Source organism: Chiroxiphia lanceolata, chromosome 4, assembly GCF_009829145.1.
Source record: "Chiroxiphia lanceolata isolate bChiLan1 chromosome 4, bChiLan1.pri, whole genome shotgun sequence".
NCBI lineage: Eukaryota > Metazoa > Chordata > Aves > Passeriformes > Pipridae > Chiroxiphia > Chiroxiphia lanceolata.
This window is the reverse complement of record NC_045640.1, coordinates 13,337,083-13,351,844: the sequence shown is the minus strand read 5'-3', so window position 1 is coordinate 13,351,844 and position 14,762 is coordinate 13,337,083. Positions and strand designations below refer to the sequence as shown.

The 14,762-nt window shown below is 42.3% G+C and overlaps 1 protein-coding gene across 3 annotated transcripts in view; it reads right to left on the bottom strand.

Annotated features, from left to right (window-relative positions):
- CRMP1 (collapsin response mediator protein 1) overlaps positions 1-14,762 on the bottom strand; it is a 50,208-nt gene that overhangs the window by 24,522 nt on the left and 10,924 nt on the right. For all 3 annotated transcript variants that reach the window (XM_032685095.1, XM_032685097.1, XM_032685096.1), the window contains 3 exons: positions 8,468-8,556; positions 2,978-3,162; positions 1,676-1,840 (listed from right to left, as the gene is read on the bottom strand). In XM_032685095.1, coding sequence (XP_032540986.1) covers positions 1,676-1,840; positions 2,978-3,162; positions 8,468-8,556 — 439 coding nt within the window. The remainder of the gene's footprint in view (positions 1-1,675; positions 1,841-2,977; positions 3,163-8,467; positions 8,557-14,762) is intronic.

Here is a 14,762-nt window from a genome sequence, read left to right as displayed (position 1 = left end):
GAAAACTATTAAACTAACTATCTGCATCGGGCTTTTAATGTAAGCCCTCAGGCAAATTTGGGAGTGCTGAGCCACCTGTGATCCAGGAGCTCTGGAAAACAGTATCCAACCTTTGAAATGAGGCACACTATACTTGTCTCAGAGTACATTCAGCTAATGCACAGCAGCAGATTCATGTTAATGCTGATAGCAGGGAAATAGCACAGGTTTGACACAACCAGTGTTGACAGATGTCATCACCCTGTAAAAATCACCTATATTATAGAGCTTTGTAAGACCAGCTGCAGTTTCTCTAAATTATGTGCAGTCTTGCTGACTGAAGTGCCTAAAATCTGGTTATACAGCACAGGAACTGCCAGCATCCAGTGATATGGGATAAACTCCCCTAGGTGACTGCACCTCCATGGCAACTCAGCAAAAAATTGTTCACTCAAAAATAGCATTTTGCTTTGTTTTTCTACTTGGATGTGAAAGATTCTCTTTATGAAGAAATGTACTATCAAAGTCATCACTAGCACTACACATTACAAAGGATGCTGAATATACGTATCACTTAAGTTTCCCAATAAAAGGGTCATTCTTATTTGCCCATGGAACTGAATACCACTTCAGAAAATATTTTTGCATATTAATATGCATACATTTGCAAGGAAAGTATCAAGCAAAAAATATCTGAAAATACATATTTCTGGAAAGAAAAATCCATGCTGACAGGTAAAATTTTAAGGAATAAGAGCTAAGCTAGGTATTTTCTGAAGGCTAGATCCAATTGCCCACATATGGGTACCTGATGCCATCAAGATGCCCTTGATGTATGAGACTGCCACGCTGAGTTGACATGCATGGACATGCATTCATGAGAGGTTTCACTTGTGCTATTCTGGAGCGGTAGCTGGAGCCTAGGCAGGGTAACCTATAACATCACTTATCACACCTCTTAATTGAACTGAGTCAAACCCATAAGTGTCTTAGATTCCTTTTTTTGGCAAGTTTTGAAAGAAAACATCCTGTAGTTACTTCAGGGAAAGCCACTGGAGACGAAGCACTTCCGAAAATCAGGACATTTTTTCAATATTAGGTACCTAACTTTAGCATCCCTTTTTTCTAGCAACTTGAACCTGTTTTAAAAATACAGGCATTAAAGTAAATTATCCTAAGTCATTGCTAAGAAATGAGATCTAGCCTGTAGTGACAGTTTAACAGACACATGTGCTCTTCATATTTGGACTTAATTTTGAGGCAGCTGAATCACAGATTCCAGTCCAGTTAAAATCTGAACCACTACCTTGAAATGTTTAATTTTCTCCATTCTTTAAACAGAGCATCTAAGGCAACTGGGCTGATTATCCTAAATGCTGATCTCCGAGTTTTACCTTTAAATAAAACACACCTATGCAATGTGTGAGCCTATTTTCATATGAATAAGCAAGCACAAAATGATGCATTTGTATATGACAACCAACACATTTTAATATTCCATGCCTATATTGGACAAAGTTATATACAAGCACAAAGCTTTATGTCCATTTTACACAGCAGTAAGTGAAAATACAAGTTCAAGGTAGTGCAAAGCAGCATAACCAGTGCCTGGGCATTCACTAAAATAATTCGAAACTTCACCTCCATATGATATTTCAATAAAACCAAAAAATATTACTATATTTCACTAACTAACCTTTGTCTTGCACCAGTACTTCCAGCTCTTCTCGAATCCCATCATACCAGCTGGTGATGTCCACATGCAGAGAGTAATCACAACAGGATTTGGTATCAGCTGCCTCATGCCACTTCTCAAAGGAGGTCAGTAAACTCGAACCGGGCTCTGGAAGCACATGGTCAACTGAAAAAGAGATTGAGTGTCTGTTAACTGGACAGCATGCAGACTGTTCAGATTTCCTCAGTGCCTGTGAGTAAGCAGTCCTCCAGCATCTCAGCCTTGGAAACAGCAGCCTCAAAGGCAGTTTGTGTGCAGACTGTACCTTCGGGGTGTTGGTCAGGTCTTGCTGTCTCAGGTGCAGCAGACTCTGTGAACAGTTTGTATTAAAGGTAAGTCTGGCAAAATGCTTGGTGCAGCATCAACAGATACACAAAGGGCGAGCAAACACCTCGCAGTTTAGGAAACATTTGCCTTTCCCTTTACTGTTTTGTAAGAGAGCACAGGTTCTGGACTTTGCTGTACTTCTTGTCTGATGTATTTCGCAGTAAGCACAATTATTAACCAGTGCCTTGTAGTCACTGAATTGGCTCACTCTGCCCTACCAATACATCAGTGCAGATGTTCAATGTTTTCTCAGCAGCCAAAACTGGGAATACAGCCAAAGGTCTGAACAGGGATGACGTTGAGCACAAACACTCAGCCACACTATATAGGAGACTGAATGCCGGGCAACCATGCATCTTCACTGCCTCAAGACTTTCTGCATCTAAGGATGCCACAACGCCTGCTGACATAAAGGCACAACTACTTATGCGTATGTACTTCTCTTTGCATCGCTAGGCCAAAAATTAGTAGGGAAACAAAGCAAGATGGGCTTACCAGTGGCATTTGCAAGCCTAACACTGCACAGGAAGCCTCAATTGAAGAACATAGACTGAAAAAACTATTAACAAAAGGAATGAACAGCAATGCAATTTGTGCTTATTGCCAGAGATTCTTTCAGCTAATACCTGCTGCTGAACACAGGTAACAGATTACACCACTCAGCAAAAAAAGCCACATCCCAATTCAGTGGGATGCTGCTATTTCTTTCTGAGGGTTGGTTCATTTTCAGGCCAACCCTGATCGAAAATGATGAATGGATCTCAAACACAGTGCCCAGAAATTTGAAGATTCATTGCAGAAGATCTCAAGATCTCATAAAATCAGTATGGAGCCTCCAGTAGCTATCCCCACACATGCTACACAGGCTTCATATCCCCACACATGCTACACAGGCTTCAGCCTGTTGTGGGAAGAGAGAGCATTGCTAGTACTCACTGATCATGGTGGTGCCCCCTGCTAGTGCTGCCTTTGTGCCTTGATAGAAGTCATCAACTGCAGTCATCCCATGGCAGGGTTTTTGTAGGTAAGTGTTGACGTCTATTCCCCCAGGAATAACCATGCGCCCATTTGCCTCTATGGTCTTGACTCCTCCAGGAACAATCAGATTCTCTCCTATTTGCCTGGACAGCAAGGAAAGCCAGTATTACTTGAACAAATGAGCACAGAGCACAGAAGCTACCCAAGGCATGTAGGGGAGAGGAACCCAGGGGCCACACAGAAGGAGGAAAGGTCCCCAAAGGAAAGGTGAAGCTCAAGCACCCACTCCAGCCATCCTGCACAGCACTGGCAGAACAAAGTCCAGGAGAGCTGCCTTGCTGAGCCATGTGCTTGGCTCACTTTGCATTACTCTAGTGGCCAATAAAGGAGCTGTAATGCACCAGCATTAAAAATTGATTTTTTTTTATATGATTCCTATCTTTAAACAATCGGAATTATGTACGCTTAATGCTCTCTTGGGGGCTCCAGTTTTGTACATTAAGTTCTTAAATGAAAACCAAAAACATAACAAATATGACAGCAAGCTGGAATTGTAAATATATGGCAGAGGCACAAGGCACATTAGAAAGTGTTATAATGACTTTGTCATCAAGCAATGCAAATTTATGCAAAATAAATCTAAATAACCTAAGATACAGAAATACATACACCTTTAATCTACCATGTGACATATTCTCCATCCTCCTCTTCAAGTTAAAACTTAGTGAAACAATCTATACAACTGTGTGAAAAAATGAAAATTAACTGTTGCCATCTTTTTCCCTTCAGGTCTTCAAAGTGGGATTTTTTTTTTCACTATTAAAAATATTAATCTCTTCTCCATGCTGATATCAAGAAAACTCCAGATACTCACAAAATACTTTTAGTGTTCAGGGACACAACCACTAATAAATTAACCTTTAACTTTTAAACTCCCACTGCATTTTTATTGTCTGCTTTCCAGGGTGCCAAACAGGGAAAGAGATAGGTCTGTGTGGAAGCCATGTCTCTGCACTATTACACCGTAACATATTTGGGCTTAGTGATAACTGTAAGGTAGTTTAAGTTCACTTAGTTTATCTCATAATACAGACACAGTCCCTGTCTTAATTTCCTTTTTTCTGGGATAAAATAACATTTATCTGCATCTAAACAAATACCCCAGACATCTGAGCTGCTGAATCTGTTTCTCCCATATTAAAATGCAACTCCCACCTACAGATCAAAATACAGCAACTGATTAACAGCCAACTGAGACAAGCTAGAACCAAAAGTGAATATAACAGTTAATTAAAACCAGGGAAAAAAAAAAAAACCAGAGATAATTATTCACATTGGAATTTGGCCAAACCACTAGAGTTAATAAATAGCCCCAAGAGGTCAAGAATTTGTTTCATATGCTATGCAAAAATGTCACCTCCGTTAGCTTGGCTCCCCCAGTGTTCCAGGCTTTGGTTGGAGGGAAGCACCGCCATCGGAGCAAACCCCCTGCCAGCATCCCAAGGTGGAGTCTCAGCCACCCAGCACTGAACAAATCCTAAAGGGCTTTCTCAGGAGAGCTGATAATATCATGGCGTGAAGCCATACAAGTCCACATCTGGTATCTAATAGTCACCAACATGTAGAGCACTGGGAGCTTGTCACAACCTGTTTACAGCTGCACAGAGTGTTAACAACACCCTGACAAACAGGGAACTGATGTGTATGCAAAAGCCAGCAGCTGCCCAGCACATCCAATTGTGCAAACAAAAGCTGCAAGAAGCTCCTCTGCTCTTAAAATCTGATTCACAAAGGCATACCATAAGGCACTCCACCGAGGAGCAGATTCAGTGCTTGCAGGAAGTTAGGCAGACCCGCTTATAATAACGGTGTTGCACTAACTTTTGTTAGTTGAATCCACTCCCAAGATTTTAACCAGAGCAACCCTCCACTTCTGTGCAGCATTCGTGTGGCTAAAAAACTGGACCGGAAAAAACCAATTCACTATGATCAATCTTCTTTGAATATGTTCAAAGTGTTCACTGCACTCCAAGAACTAGCATGCCTTTAGAGAAAAATATTAAAGAAAACCTACACAAAAATATGAAAGCAATTAATTTTTCTTTGCTTCTGCAATCAGTATCTACCAGTTACCTATTCAAGAAGACACATACTCTAACAAAGTTAAAGGGTGTTAACTATGTACTGAAGTTTTCTGATTACTCAGTGGTCCTTATTTTCAGTGTATGGCTGAGTAACAGCTTATTCAGCTGAAGTCATCCATGTTCAAGTGACATGGGACCAAGTGGTCTTTGTGGATGCTGCTGCATTACTACCTGTCAGAACTCCGTCTCATTTCTCGCCCTGGCATCAAGATTAAGGCTGGGAGAAGGCTCATCTTCACTGACACTCAAGCTTATTTTTATTCTGACTGACTAGAACAGAAAGTAGGAGATAATGTGACTGGATTCAGGATTCCTGAATTGCTCATTCATTAATTCAAAGTGTATGTGAATAAGAATGGCGCTCAGTTACTCGTGGGTGAAAAAATATAATAGAGCAGATAACTGTATTTTAGACTCTGTACAAAAGTCTGAGCTGGTTTTCTGCTACATCAGCTACTAGAAAACTCAGACCCACGGAAAGTTGATGCTGTCTACCATTTTCAGTTGAACAAGCTGGTAAATTCTGTTGTACATGAGCTGATTAAAGCACAACAGAAACAGTAGGCTTCAGCTCTTCACAAGCTTCACCCAAGAAAGCTGAAAAGCTCCCCCAGAACTCCGTGGAGTTACTTCTATGGTCATCAAGCCCAGGACTCCTTTAGGCATCTGAGGCTCTCCCTAACTTGGTCAGTCACGTGGAGCTCTGGAGACCACATCGCCAGGCACCCACCCTGCATACTTGTTAGTTCTCCAAGCCCAGAGGGACCCAACCCTTCCCCTTGGCAGGGATGGAGCAGTGGACAGCGAGCCCCAGACCATGACCTGCCACTTGGCACTGAGACCAGGGCTCATTTCCCCATGTGACAGCAGAGGCAGGAGAGAGGTACACAAAATATATTATTTATATGCCAATGGCAATTTAAATTACCAAATATTTAAACTACTGCTGCTATCTGAGTGTGAAGGGCTTAAGTTTCATGTAGGAAAAATCCACCATTGCTCCCTTGTATCTGGGGAGGCAGTTTGAGCATTGATAGGTAGGAAAAAGAATCTACCATTCTCCAAACTGTAGCTAACCTTCAAACACACTCAAAGTTACATCTGCTTTCCTCTCTGCAAAGCAATCTGCAGGGACGTGTTAAAAGACCCTATTCATTTCATTAGTCTGCAAGAGAAATCCAACCCTCTATTTTCCAATCACTTTCCACTGCAGAGTAAGAAAATTAATCTAGATCATTTATATCCCAGCAAAATGAGGACACTATTGCCTTTTCTGGGCTGAGTGGTTTGGTGTCTGCTCCATTCTGTGGCAAGAATTCTGTATTATCAGCAGGATCTGCAGCTGGAGAGTTAGAGCATCAACTAAAATGTGGATGACTGAGGTTCAAGGTCCTGCTCCAAAGGATCTTGAGCCACATTTAACAATGATGTTAAATATTCAGACATAATGAGCAGTTCCAGCTGGAGAAGAGACCAAACCCAGTGCTTCCTCAGGCTGCAAAATTTATCATCTGAACACAGTAAGGACCCAAGCCCATCTCACAGCAGGCAGCCCTCACAAATTAGCTGTTTTTTTCAGAGCAGGACTTCTTGCACAGTTTACAAAGAAAAGTCTTGGGCCACCTCAATCCAGGAAACCAGGCATGACTCAGGGTGCTGAACAGCCTCCTTGGGCAAAGATAAAGCCCTTTTAAAAACTAAGATTTTGCCTGTCTATTCATTATTAATCCTAGCTATCTTGGGCAGCCAAGATGCCTTCTGGAGGTAGGGATCCACACATGGATTTTAGAGGGAGTCCATGCACTCAACAAGGGCAGGTCAAAGCTCGGCACTGCTAACCTGCCTACCAAGCACCATTTTATTTCTGGAATCAAAAAATTCACACCAATTTCTTTCAGGCCCTCAACATCTCACACTCTTAGTTGTTAAAACAGTTATGGTGCTTGTAAGTGTTACTAGGAGATTTGCATATGAACTAACAAAAGCACAGAAAAACTTAACTAAAATACCTATCAAAGAGAGTACAGCTTGATTGATTGATGTTATTAAAAAAATAAAAAACCCACATGTTCAGAATTTTGTGTCTTCTCCATTTAAAACAATATGCTCCTTTGTCACTTCTGAAATGTAAGTAACACTACAACTGGAAAGGCAGAGTGAAGCATTAAAAAAAAAAGCATGGATAAAAGTATTCAGATTTTTTTATGTTATAATAACCTGAATCATCATAATGTAAACAGCCACAGACATATAAAGAAATGGACTTTTAATCTGATGATATATTCTTAAGAAAAGGAGCTCTGAAAACAAGTAGGTCATTAATTATTTACCAGATAACCATAATTATGTTTTTGTGCATTAAGTTATGGCCTCTGGAGACCAAGCTTCTTAGGTCACTAGTAAAAATGTTTAGCAATCAAGAAAAGGGCTTTGATCCTTGTGCCCATCAGAGTACTCATATATACAATATAACTTTGCAAAGCTAGAGACCCTCATCTGCACTAAGCCAAGGTACGATCAGCAGAGTGCATGGACTCCTCTGTTACAGCTTCTCAGGCTCTCAATAACAGGTATTTCAAGTTTGTCACTAGCAAATACTTTCCCAATTCCTGTATTTTATAGTTGGATAAATGAGTAGGATTTTCTTTCTAATTGTATGATGCTTTAAGATCATATACCATCTATAGGCATGAAAAGGGACACAGGAACAATGAATAACAATCACAGAATATACTGAGTTGTAAGGGACCCACAAAGATCATCAAGTCAAAAGTGAATAGCCCTTACGGGGATCAAACCCACAAGCTTGGTCTTCTTAGCACCATGTTATAATCAACTGACCTAATCTCAGGCTCAATGTTGTAGGAACAGAACGTTCTATGCTTCAGCATTAACCAAAAGGGCAACTGAAAAGTAGCAGGTCCCCATTTACACCCTGCAATATGGGGCATATTTCAGATTTCTGTGCTGTACAATCCTTTAGGGCATGGCTGCATTTGCACAGGTTAGGTGTGGGGAAAAAAGCTGTGTTGAGAGAGCCTACTTGCCTTGACCATTACAGAAGAAATTAGGATTCCCTTCAAAAAGCAAATACTTTCAATTTACACTAAAGAAATTTCCTATTTATCTAATCTTAGTAGAGATAAAATGGTACAATTTAATAATTTCACACTCCTCTACACGGCTACACATCTAGAGGTAACTGAGATTCTGTACACAAGATTTCTGGTCAGCACCATCAAGAAATGACAGTAGTCTATGCTAACAGACATGCAAAAAAAGTTCAATATTTTGTAAAACCAACTTTATAAGTCCATCTTCTAGGTATATGTCTGCATAGAAGGAGTGGTCATCATTGATAATTCTTCCACCTTTAATGAGTAGTCGGTCACTCTGGAGGGAAAAAAAAGGAACAAATGTGGGTTTGTTGAAATAAATAAACATGATAACATACTGGTGACACTAAATATGCTCATATTATATTGAAAGCCATTAATATCAAACACCCTACATAAAGGCTTACACTATGGATTCATATCGGTACATATGGGTACTGGAGAAGAAAACCATAATATCACTGTTTATTTGTCACTTTTGGAACATGACACCCCATGGTCATCACAGTTCTTTTTCCTCAAGGCAGAAATCACTGCAGATGGAAACATTAAATGCCACTACATCCCCCTTTCACCACCACCCTATCTCACAGAAGCCAAAAAGGGAAGAGAAGCCTCCAGAAGAAACCGCTCAACTCTGCAATGGTCAAGCTGAGCTCACCTGGGACTCTCGGCACCTCTGGAAGAGTAACACAGCTTGGAACGGGAAGGGACAAGGTCAGGAGAGGCTGCTTAGCCCTGCCACGTAGAAATTCCTACCCAGGGAAGCTCCTTTAACAACATTAGCAGGGTCAACTGCCCCACTCCACTGCAGCAGCCAAGGGATGTGGCCCACAGCTTGTGCCTCCTGTTCTGAGTTACGGACCAACAGCTCATGGGTGTGAAGAAGGAATTGTTGTCAATTTGTGACTCCTGCAGATCAAAGGATGTTGATGAACTGGGGGTACTCTGTGTTGTATCTCACTCACTCACTCCACGAATGAGGACAGGAGGCAGCCTTCAAAGTTTGGTTCACCTGAAATATCGTAGCAACAGCAGATACCAGTTCTTTGTATTTTCTAAAGTGCCAGAAAGCAAACATTTTTTCCCATGAAGAACTGTTCAAAATATCGAGTCTGCAGGGGTACTGTTCAAATGGTTACATTCTGTTCTTAAAAAATACATTTTATAGAAAGCAAATTTTACCCGTGCATATTCCTGAGAACCAGTATTTAAACTCTCTCACTGAAGAAGTCATACTGGAAATGCCAGCACCCTGCTACCTACCCAAACACAGGGAAAGTCTGTAACTTCAGTGCCAACTGGTTTTGGCTGGGGCAGTTAATTTTCCTCACCAGTATGGGGTTGTGTATTGGATTTGTGCTGAAAACAGTGCTGAAAACAAAGGGATGGTTCAGTTATTGCTGAGCAGGGCTCACAGAGAGTGAATGCCTTTTCTGCTTATTACCAGTGAGGATGCTGGGGGTGCACATGGAATTGGGAGGGGGGATATCTGGGACAGCTGACCCCAATTGCCCCAAGGGATATTTCATACCATATGGCATCATGCTCAGCAATAAAACTGAGGGTGAGGTTGAGGGACAGGAGCACTGCTTGGGGACTCACTGGGAATCGATTGGTTGGTGGTGAGCAATTATGTTGTGCATCACTTGTACTTCTTGGATTTTATATCTCTCTTCTTTACTTTACTTTCCATTATTGTTATTACTACTATTATGATTATTCTATTTCCATTATCAAATTGCTTTCATCTCAACCCAAGAGTTTTTTCACTTCTACCCTTCCAAGTCTCTCTCCCATCCCACTGTGGGGTGGGGGAGAACTGAGGGAGTGGTTGTGTGGGGCTGAGTTGCCAGCTGGGGTTAAACCGTGACAAGTACACAATGCTTTTGGAAAGACCTTTGCCAAGTGACTGTTAATGCTGTAAAACTCTAAAGCAGTCAGAATCTTCTTTTCCCATTCATACATAAAAAAGCGCCATTTATTATAAATTATTTCCTTGGTTCACCAGACAATAACTCAGAATCTCCATTTTGTCCATGCTTTATACTCTTCACTCCAGATTCAATTCCTGGTTTAATTACAAGATGACTCAGGCATATAAACTATGAATGCCCCGAGTTCCCAGTTTAGAAAACAAACAAGTTGATATATATCTTAACCTATAAAACCAGAACAACAATAAACAATAAATTTCTTAAAATTTATTCATTAAAAACCCCTGCTAAGGCAGAGCTAGGGGTGTGACAATGTAACTTCTCAGTTACATGCTGCATATTGACTTTTCAGCTTGTACTTGAACAATTTTGCAGGTTTAAAGCCTCTACAGCCTGCATCATTCTAGAAAAGCAAAAGGGAAGAAACAGACATTCTCAAGGGGAGGAAGAAAGGGGGGAGGAAAGACATTTGAAATACAGTGAACAACAAAAGAGTAGGTACACAGAAGGTCTGAGGCTTTTTCTCCACGTGCTGCAGCAGCGAGACAACCTTGGGGGGGAACCGAGGCACAGAAGTGTGATGACATGTGTCCCCAGGACCCGCCTCAGATGTTGTCACCCTCTCATTAGAGGATGGAGACGAATGCAAGTCCTCCATCTGGAATTTGCCAGAGCAGGCTCCCTGTTTTCTCCCCAGCCTCCCTACTGTCACTTGTAATTGCAGGACTTGTGAATCAGCAGCTGGAATGATAATAAGTTATTTTGCCATGTCCTGGCAGTTGCATCTCCTCACCATGATGATTTACTACACTGCCTGCTGACCTGGAGAGACCACCATCTTGTGAGCTCTTTTTAAGCTCATTCAATTGCCTTTCTAAACATTAATACTCTCCAGTTACAAGAGTCAAGAGCTTACTGATAAAGGCAGGCAACGCTACCAGCGCACCGCATCTGTCACTGCTAATGAGTCAAAAGATCTGCAAGCTCATCAAGAAGTTCTACAGTTTACTGTTTTTAAACTAGGAGAAGATGCATAATGAATAGAAACAAATGTAACAGGTGAGGAAAATAAGACGGACTAAAATAAAGCTGAAGCACAACTCCAGAAAAAATAATTGTAGACATAAGGATTGTATACGCTTTTACATACACAAGTAACAAAACTAGGCATTAGAATAATCTAACCTAAAAAGGATACAAATGCAGTTTCAAGACAGTACTCAATTATGGAGTCAGCCACTAAATTAAGCCTTACTTACAGTCTATAAAGAATTACTGAACATTAAACTACAAAGTCTCGCCCTCTTGGAGGGCGTAAGAAATTCTGGTGAAGAAACAAACTTGCACTTTATGGAGACTTTCAAAATTTTAATTCTTGACACGTCAGAAGAAAATATAAACAATTCAGAATTGTTGCAAAAGGAAGCAGGTCCTGCACCTGAGCTAGCCTGTGGCTAAGATTCCCCCAGTTGAGAATAGGAAGCCATGGGAGACTAGGCTGCCAAAAAAACACACATCTTGATACTCCCCAGGTAGACTGCCAAGCCGCTGGGGACGGTGTCGTGGAGCCTCGCCCAGCTTTCATCAGGACCTGAGAGTTGTGGAAATAGCTCTAACATGTTTCCATTACAGCAAATCAGCCGATTCAGAAGAAAAATAATTTTGTTGGAACCTCTCCCAAGCAGCTTGAGCTGCCAAGTGTGCCTGTAGGACACATTACAGATTGTTGTAAAGCAGAGTACCTTGACACAGATGATGCTGATGGGCACAAGCAACCCAGGTGAGGTTTTGGTGCCATGTGGACACCTCAGCAGCACACTGTGCCCAAGTTGCCTCAAACACCCTGCTCAGGACCAGGGGTGGCTTGTCCTTAAGCCAGAGCACCAGCATCCAATGCCTGTGTGCACCTACCACATAAATGTATTTTCATGAACAGGCTGGAAAAAATGACACAAAAATAAATTACTAGAAAGGAGGCATTGATTAACATTGACAAGGAATATGCTGTATTTTTCATGTAATAAACTTTCATACAAATCCTTGGTCCACATGGAGTATTCGTTCCCTGCCACAGCCTAAGCACAGGCTTCAGGGACCGACACAGTCCTGGCCTGGAGGCAAAGGGACGCTGCTACCCCTCATCACTGCCACCCTGCCACTGGTGCCTGGGCGACCCTGCACTGCTTTAGGTCCCTGCTACTTGCCGCAGTGAAATTCTGGACAGAAATCTGGGCACGCACAGGCTCTGTGAAGTAGGTCGGCCTCCTCAGGCATGCAGCCGGCTGCGCGTGGTCAGGGGCCATTTATTATTTACCAGGGGCAAGATGTCAGGCAGGCTGCTTGCAGTTTTCTTATCAAATGACAAATGCCCAGAAAAACCAGAGACCAGGGTCCTCTTCTCCCTTTTCCAGGTTGGAGAAGAGACACACTCTGCAGTCCCCTGGGGAAAGCAGCAGGGGGAGGGAGGAGTGAGCTGAAGTTCCTGAACTAATCAAGGCAGCGCTGGCCCATATTTCTCCTTCCCAGCTGTAATCCCCTCTAGGCAGAACACTGTCTTTGCCCAGCTCTCAGAGGTACCCTCAGCCACTCACTGATCTTTGGATGTTCTCACAATGCAAACAGCAATGGGCTCATCACTCAGGTCAGGAGGTGACAGTAGTGCCTACCTTTCTAGGGTGGCTGCCACCTTTCTATTCAGATGTATGACAGATGTAGCAGGCACTGGTACCCTGCCTGCCAAGCCCTAAGGGCTCCATACCAAGCCTTCAGTGCATGGCCTGGCACAAGAAGCTGTCAGCCCACCTCTTTCCAGCGCAAGCCAAGGGAAGCTGACGAGACCCTCTCCTCCCTCCAGCCTGCTAAGGACAGACAGTGGGAACATGGCAAAACAGAGAGGGAGTATTATACTGAGCAATTCATGAGGTGCCAAGATTCAAGGGGAAAAAACCCTGCTCTCATTGGCATGGGAGATGCAGAAAGCACCACTGTAAATCCATGCTCCGCAGCCACTGTGGGGTGTGTTAGAGTCAAGGTGTTTCTCCTCCACTAGTCACTACCACAATGATGTGACCACATTGTTGCTGTTTGCTTCTGAGTTCTATGCCTGGCTATGTATGACACAGCATCAGCACAGCCACGATGCTTATCTGCTGTCTCCCCTGCAGCTCCATTTTACAAGCGCTCTGGCACCTCCCAGCTCACCTCACTGCTGAGCATGAAACTCATAGCCCTTCACCTTCAAACCCCCCGCACTGCTTTCCTGATCATCTTTTCCTAATCACAGTCTAGCTTCTCCTGCTTAACCTGGCAGCAAAGCTGCAGAGCTCAGTCTGTGACATGACAGCAATTGTCATGGCAGCAGAAGGAGATGCCACAAACTCGGCTCGCTTGCTGCAGGAGGAGGGGCTGCTTGCTCAGACTCGAGGTGGCGGCTGTCGCTCCCTCACAACTATTGTTTCCACTACAGAGAGAGCAACCCGAAACATCTGTAAGCTGGTGACTGACGCAGTTTGTACAAATGCCCTGTTTTGCTGGTATTTTTCACTCAGCTCAGCTCAGCTCTTGTGAAGCATGTCCACGCTTTCATGTGCCTCAATGGCAAAGGCCAGCAGAGAGAAGCAGCACCTGACCAACCCACGAGACCCCAAGCCCAAGGCCTGTCACGGTCCTCAATCCTGCACTGGGGCCTGGGCAAGTCCAAATGAGGTCAAATTCCCTTGGGCAGCAAATCGCTCTGCTCTGGGTTATTTGAAAATATGATCCAAATGTTAGACCAGGAGCAGTTGCAAAAAAATTTAAAATTAGCCTTTTTTCATTCACCCACTCCCCTCAGAACTAGAGGCATCTAAAAATATTACACACGACAAAAATTCAAATAGTTTTTACACATGCAGTTCTCAATCTGCTTCTTGGGACTACTAAAAAACATAGAAGAAATAAAACTGCCACAAGATTTACTAAACACTATTTCAAATTGGTGCAGCATGTCAAAATACAATGTAGTACAAGTTACAGCAAGCCACTCACTTTTCTACACTATCGATACCCATGTACTGCACCTGCAGGCACCTGTCAGAGAAAACCACACCTCTATGATACAAGATGAAGTTTAAAAAAAAAAAAAGGAAGAATTAATTTGCCATTATGTATTCTAGCCATATGAAAAGATTCCAAGAGATTTCAAAAGTGGTCTTATCAAATAGCAGCATCTGTCCAGACTGCAATTCCTATACAGGCTATTACATCCTTGCTTTTCTTCCACAAATGGAATGTCTATCTATTATACCTTCACTTCTAAATCAAGTAAAGTATTGACTATTTATAGTTTGCTTTACAATTTATCTACAATTAACTTAATAAAACATACTCAGCATACAGCTCTAAGCGCTGCTTCATTCTTGGTTTGGACCTTTACAATTGCTGCATTGCAGCTTTTGACAACCAAAAAAGTCTCTGCAACACTCAAATGCAGATCTTTCAGGTCTAGAGGAGGAGAAAACACTTAGCAGTGATTTCATCCTCTGCATAATTCTAAGGACTTACTAGA